Source organism: Terrapene carolina, unplaced genomic scaffold, assembly GCF_002925995.2.
Source record: "Terrapene carolina triunguis isolate 2854851 unplaced genomic scaffold, T_m_triunguis-2.0 Scaffold13518, whole genome shotgun sequence".
NCBI classification, from domain to species: domain Eukaryota; kingdom Metazoa; phylum Chordata; order Testudines; family Emydidae; genus Terrapene; species Terrapene triunguis.
The window spans coordinates 306-7409 of NW_020677869.1; the positions used below are offsets into that span (position 1 = coordinate 306).

General features: G+C 56.5%; 1 protein-coding gene across 1 annotated transcript; it reads right to left on the bottom strand.

Moving 5' to 3' along the window:
• Window positions 1-807: 807 nt before the first annotated feature.
• FAAP100 (FA core complex associated protein 100) lies at window positions 808-6841 on the bottom strand (the record flags this gene model as incomplete). The annotated part of the gene is made up of 4 exons (XM_026661650.1): window positions 808-1601; window positions 2621-2774; window positions 4490-5454; window positions 6723-6841. Coding segments are annotated over 4 exons (2032 nt in total), but the record flags the coding sequence as incomplete, so codon positions are not given.
• Between the last annotated feature and the right edge of the window lie 263 nt (window positions 6842-7104).

The following is a 7104-nucleotide window of genomic DNA, read 5'->3' on the forward strand; positions in this document are numbered from 1 at the left end:
AGAAGAGATGCCACCCCACTACAGCAGGCCTGGATGGGCTCCAGCAGGGGCAGCAGGAATGGAATTCCAGCCCCTGGTTTCCAGACTGGTGGGGCTAGTCCCTGTCCAGGGGGGTCTGTCGGGACTGACCACGTTCCTAGCCCTAGCCTCACAGCTCGGAGCGGCAGACATGGGCCAAGAGCGTTTACACACACACGCTCCTTGGCCCAGTATGTGGCTGTGGTTCCTTCTGCCCAGAGAGGCCAGTCCCCACACGAAGGTTAGACCCCGAGGGAACGGCTCTCTCCTGCCAGATGGCGCAGCGGTGGCAGTGCTGCACAAGGGAATGCTATGTCACAAGCTCACGATCCAGGGGGTCATGCCCAGGCAGGGGAGGGGGCACAAAATCCTGGTTTATGAGAGTCGAAAATTAGCACAAAGCATCAGCAGCGCCAGGCAGCCAGCCTGGGTCTGGGCTTCTCGCTGCAGACACAGCTGGGACAGAGACCGACTCGGGCAACCCTCATTTGATCACTTCAGCTGATCCGCACAGACGGTATTTGAATATTCGAACACCCAGGCAGGCCAGCCACGTAGCTCCCACAAGCCTCAACGTTCGTTATCCGTGGCCAAGCAGCCCCCCAAACAGCCCTGGAAACAAGACAAATCAAAGAGCCTCTGAGCGTCCGAAGGGAACGACTTCTGGCAAGCGATCACAGAGCCCAGCCCTGCACAGGGGGAACCACTGCAGCAAATCCACCCCAGGACAATGCTGCCTGGACAGAAACACGCACTACGACTGGCCAACCGCCCAGGAGAATTACCAACCTTCACAGAAGCTCTTCAATGCATTTTTCAGCAGCTCCGATGACACCTTGATAGAAGCCACTGATGGGGGTAGATACTCATCTCCTAGGGCGTCCGGTGCCTTGGGAAGCAGCTGGTCGCTGACTTCCACGCTGCTGGGGTCAGACTGCACCCTGGATACTTTCAGGAAGGTCTCCACTGGGTCTGACAGGGTGGCGATGGAAGGAGGGGCTCCAGGCACTGTGCTGTCATCCAGACGAAGGCACTGCAAGATGTCGATGGTGCATTTGCTCAGGGGCAGGCAGATCCCTTCTTTGTCTGGGGAAAGGCCAGGAGAGCCATCAGGAAGCAGGTCGTCCAGGGACTCATAGGAGTCCGACGCACTGTCCAGAATCTCTCGCAGGCTGTAGAAGAGGGCACAGGAGACGGTCAGAGGCAGCTCCAACTTGGTGCCTTCGGCGGAGCCAAGCGGCAGCGTCACCTCCCTCTTGCTCCCAGGGAGGAGCTGGTCGATTGGGAAGGTGAACGTGGTGGCCGAATCAACAGAGTCTTCGTCGAAGGCACAGGAGCTCGTGAACAGCTGAACGCAGAGGGTCCAGCCTTGCTCCAGGCTGCATTCACTCGAGTTCTCCAACATGCAGGAGATGGCCCAGGTATCTCGAAGCAGCAGGCGGCTCCAGCTGGCGGTAACAGTGCAAGTGACGGGCTTCCGGCCATCTTGGTTGGACAGTAAGGCAGCACTCACATTCATCACCTGGTTCAGGCTCGTCAGCGCTCGGTTCTTCTGGTCCACGGCCTTTTTCAGGAAAGAAACTCTGTGGGGAGCAGGGGGAGAAGAGAGCTCACTTCCCACAGAGGTAACGACTTTGGGACATAGAGCTAACGAATCAGAAATGTAGCCAGGCGAGGTGGCCAAAGGGTAGCACACAAGGCTACACACACCCAGGGCAAGTGGCACTCTCACTCAGGTGGAGAAGCCAAACTTCCATGGATCATTTCATGAGCCCTTCTAAACTCCCCCGGATATCACTGCTCTGGAACTTCAACAGCCGAGAGCGCTGGACAGGCTGAGTGCCCCCTGTCGTCCCCAGAACCCTCCCGGGACCTGGCCAGCCACAGCATTGCTGCTCACAAGGATTTGGTGCCCCAAATGCCCCCTTTCACATATGACACCAGATCAGCCTGGGCCCGTTCAGTTAACGCAATGCTAGCCAATCGGGGAGGCTATGTGATCCCACTCCCAGCCGCTTCCCCAGGAAGGCTCCTGATTTCAGCCGTGGCTACAAGAGACAGCGGTACAAAAAGCTGTGGCGGCTACAAAAGCAGCTCACAACAAAGGCAGGTACCTGGAGCTCTAGGAAACACACGCACAAACCCCAAGGAGAGAGACTGGTTTAAAATAAGGCACAGATGAACGTTCAGGCCTAAGGCACACATCTGCCCTGCACGGGATCCCCAGATGGGCATCCACTTTGGGATGCTTGGGAGTCACAGGTATCTTGCCCTCCCACCTTCTGTTGCAGAGGCTGTAAACACCATGCCATTCTCGGCATACAAGAGCTCTCTGGTCTGAAGGGAAAAGGGCAGCGGGCAGTACTGGCTGCAAAAAAGGCTTTTATTATCCCATGGGGCTGGGGGCTTCTTCCCAGGCTGTCTCGACTCCGAATCACTCAGGAAAGGCAAATGTTTGAGCACAGCAGCCAACTAATAAAAGCACTTTACAGCTAACCTCTGAGCCGGGAGCTGATGCAGGAGAATCTAGTTCACCTCCAATAAAACCACGGAGTTCACAAGCTAACAGCCCACTCACACCCATTAGCACGCTGCCCTTTACCTCTCCGAGACGTTGCCTATCCCAGACAGCAGTTCCTTTATCCTTTGGCCAGCTTTTTCTGGGGTCAGCCTGATGGGATGAGCGTCATCAGGACTGCATAAGTCACAGCTCATCAGTCGGCCTTTAGCAGAGAGAGCCAGCAGCTCCGAGTCACCTGGAGAGGGGGACACGCAGAGAGAACCAGGTTAGCCGTCAGCAAACAGACTAGGACATCACACACAGCTCCCCGATGCGTACGTTATTCATTCTGGCTGGGCCCTGCACCCAGCCCTGAGAGAGAGGAGCCATTCCCCCTGAAGATTGCAGGGACAACTGGGGCCCGCAGACTGTACCCGCCTCAGCAAGCCGGCTGGGAGGGGAAGCTGTGGTGTGAGGAGGCAAACGCCTTTTGCAGACAGGGCTGTGGGTGTAACTCTGCCGAGGAGTGTCTGATTAGTCCCTACATAACGAGACATTCCTTTCCAGGAGCAGTTTGGGGACTGGGGAGTTACTGCTCCAATCATAATGCCATTACTGCAGGCTCACCTCTCGCCCCCCCACACCCATCCAGGGCCACCCCAAAATACCAGGTGTCCCACAACAGGAATTTGGAGAGAACTGTAGACACAGACTGCGAATGACTGTCGACGGGCTACAACGGGAAACCAAATACACAAAACGTTACACGGCGTGCCCACAAAGAGTGCCCCCCAAGCCACCAGCCCCCTGCAGGCGGTTCCCGCAGAGCAGGTTCCTGCAGGCGGGATGGACTCACTCCGCTCCTGCCCCTTCCCTCACTCGCTCTGTTACCAGGGACACACGCATGGGAAGCGGCTCCATGCTGCCCACTGCTCCTTCCCTGCCCCTGTGACTTCAGGAGCCGGGCGGCGCCGCAGGATGACGACAGCTGCAAAATAAGCAGCTGCGAGGATGCAAAGAGTCTGTTTCCATGCAGGTGCCCTCTGTGATCAGGAGACACGCTCAGGCTCTGCGTACAACCAACCACTGCTGGTGCAGGCTGCTCCCCGAGTTCTGCAGAGGTGCCAGCAGCGCCCTGCCTCGCCCCACTTGTTCATGCTCTGGACGTTTGCTTTGGCAAATGCCTCCTTACTCTCTTGCCAATTCTTTAGTGCCCAAGTGTTCACAAAGCCACCAGCTTATGGGGCTCAGGTAAGAGCTAACAGGGCTCCCTAGCTCCTTCTCTGCCCCCATCTCTATGCATGGCAGAGAGCAATGGGAACCAGAGCACTTCGGACTGTCCCCAGAATGCTGCCCAGGCCTGGGTCTACCAAAGCACCCCACTTTGAGAAGGCAACACCCCTGCTTCCCCAGCCCTCACTGGGAAGCAATGCACAGACCCAGAGCTGTCAGGCAGAAGAAGGAAAGGAGCTTACGGACTCTGAACGGCTGTGTCTGGAGCTCTTCACTGTGGAGCCCTTTGTCCAGCCAGCCGCGGTGTTTGTAAATTGCCTTTTGGGAAGCTTTTCGCTTAGGTCGATTTGGACTTGCCCCCAGCGCCACTCCATGCAGGATCCTACCTCTGACACAGACACAGCAGCCCCAGGTCCTCTTTATAGAGAGCACAACCCCTCCGACCGTGACCACACCGCCTACTGCTCCAAGGTGGGAGAGACACCCACACAAGGGACACCACAAAGACAGCCACACGGGGAGTTGATCTCTGAACACACATGACATTTCCTCTCCCATCCAATTCCTGGCTCGGCATGCTTGATGTAAACAACTTACAATAACGAGGGTGAGCCAATGGAAGCTGGACCTTTAACGAGGAATGGTGGAGAGGTAGAAACGGGAATACGCAGTTAGGACAAAGCTATTCCTGCCCATTTCAGCCCCAAGAATGACAATTTTTTTTACTGCTGGCAGTACCTTCTGAGGCCCGAGAAGACAAGGAAAGCGCCACAACGCTACAGATACTTAAACTGGCTGGAGACAGAACGGGAGGCAGGACGTATGCAGTGTTATCTATGCTCTCGGGGTCAGAAGCGTTGCTGACCCAATCCAGGTCGACTGCGGAGATGTCTGAATGCGTGCTGTAATACATCCGGCTGCCGCCACCACAGGCGGCGCACAGGATGGGCCCTTGCAGGTAGTACTCCCTGACCTCTGGGACCTTGGCCTCTTCTCCCCGCTCTGCCTTCATGGCCACCATCTTGCCGTAGTGCCCGACCACCACAACGCAGTCGCAGCCTGAGTCTCCAAACAGCTGCTGGTCATCGGGATCGTCAGGGGCTTTGTGTTCTGTTCTCAAGGCTCCAATGAAGACAACAGGTTCTTCCAAATGGTGAAGGATCTTCACAGGCGGAACCTGGCCTGCAACCTCACTGCAGGCGTCAACGGCTTCAGAAGAATTGAGGGCCTTCAGCGGCACGCAGCACAGCTGCCCGTCCGGGAAACCACAGAGAATCATGGGAGAGTCGAGCATGGCAGCGTCTATGCCAAAGAGCAGGCTGAAGAGGGGCTCCTCCAGCGTGAACCCCCCCGAGCACCACAGACCCTCCCCGGGCCCGGCTGTGCCTGGTGCGGACGCACAGCACAAGACAGGAAGGAAGTGCGAGGACAGCGCGTCCCCGTCGTCTCCGGTTTGGTCGCAGGTGGAGAACCCCACTTGGCTGATCTGCCGACATGGCTGGCTCTCCTGATCGGGGTCCAGGAGCACGTGGAGTTTCATCCACCACTGGCCCTGAGCCTGGGAGAGGGTGACGAGAACGTCGTTCAGCAGCGTGAAGGTGCACAGCGTGACGTCTGGGACGATGCAGGCATCGGCGTCTACGGGGAAGACGCTGGAAGGGCAAGCGTCCTCTTTGTCATCGCCATCAGTCTGCTTCATTAACCTTCAAGCAAACAAGGAAAAGCTTTCAGTCAAGCCACAGGGCAAAGCCAGCGCTTCCTTAGCTCGCCTCTCACCCCCGCGCTTACAGACAAGCTTACAAAAGGAGCATCCGCTTCAAGGAACCGCATTGGGTGCAGTGATCTGGAGAGAGCAGGAAGAGCCAGTGCTCCAGAGGGGCGTGTGGTTTGGAACACCTTAACCCTTTCAGTAACTTCTGGGTGCATGAGGCCATGATGGAGAGCACCTGACCCTGCCATCCCACTCCTCTGCTATCCCCCAACACCAGTGGCTGTTGGGTGTGTGCATGCTGAAAGGATGAAGCACAGGTGCCAGACACAAGGCTGTCTGCATGGGCGGTACCGGTCTAGTCACACAGCCTCGGGACTTTAGCGTCTAATCAATCACACAAACTGCGAACCGGCTAACCTAAGGGGAACCAAGAGCTTGTGCTTCGAGCTGACCCCTGGTGGGGTCAGATAGATTTTCCCCTTCTCCCAACATGTAGCACTGCACAGGGGGCTAGGAGCACGGCTGGGCTGCCTCTGAAGCCCCAAGAATCAGTCAATGCAAGATGCAAGTCACCACTCTCAATGGACTGGCGGTCTGACCTGTGGATGAGATTTGCTGCCGGGACAGTGCAAAACCAGCCTGGGAGCCGAGCCTTTTGTTTTTTTAATGGATTTTAACAAACAGGCCTTGAAGCAAGCAGACACCCACACACCAGGAGGACAGCCCCATTGGGAGGGCCAAAACTCTGCCCCATCAGCTCCCCTAGGATCACGGGGAGGGGGGCACCCCCACCACTTATCATGAGTAAATAAGGCATTGACAGTGACTAGACATCTGCCAGTGCCGCTACCCTGCCCTCTGGAGGACTCCTCCAACAGACAGCCTAGCATGGTGGAGAGCACACTGCATGGGCAGGGCACCGCGAGACACTCTGCTGCCAGGGGTTTCGTTCTTTTAGGGTGACTCAGAAGAGCAGGTGTTTCCGCTCTGAAATGTAAACCCTGCTGCAGTTCCTTCAGGGCATGGTAACCACACAACAGTTGGAGGCAAACAGGAGGAATGTGTAGATGGTCATATGGAAATCTTGGGGTCGGGAATGCTTGGAGACCACCATCCTTCAGGGTAACCCCTAGACTCCAGCCAGGTCTCGCTGCAGAGCGCCGGAAGCATGTGCCATTAAACCACCTGCTACTCTCATTAGGACTTTAATGAGCAGAGACAAACTTCATTGTCCCTGCCAGGCTGCATCCCAAGTCTCACCTGCTCTGCTGGTCCAGGGATACACAGTAAATGCCGTTTCCGGCACACAGGATGTAGAGCTGCCTACGAAGGGGGAGGAGTTCCACGTGCCAAACTTGATCGGGAAACCTATAGATGGCCTAGATATCAAAAAGGGAAAGAGAACGTCAGTTTCATGCCGCAAGGACGGAGTCTGGAGGAAAGGTTGCTCCTGGTTTTTAAGCAGGCTCCCAGCTGCCCCTGCAAGCGCTCACCACAGGGACACAACTTATCAGAGCAGCACCAAACAGAAACAAAAGGCATTGGGGCCACCTAGCCAATGCCAGCTATCACCATCCCGCCTCCCCTTAAGCAGCCACAGGTCCAGCACCACCGCTGCAGTGTGTGAAGACAAGACCCGCGA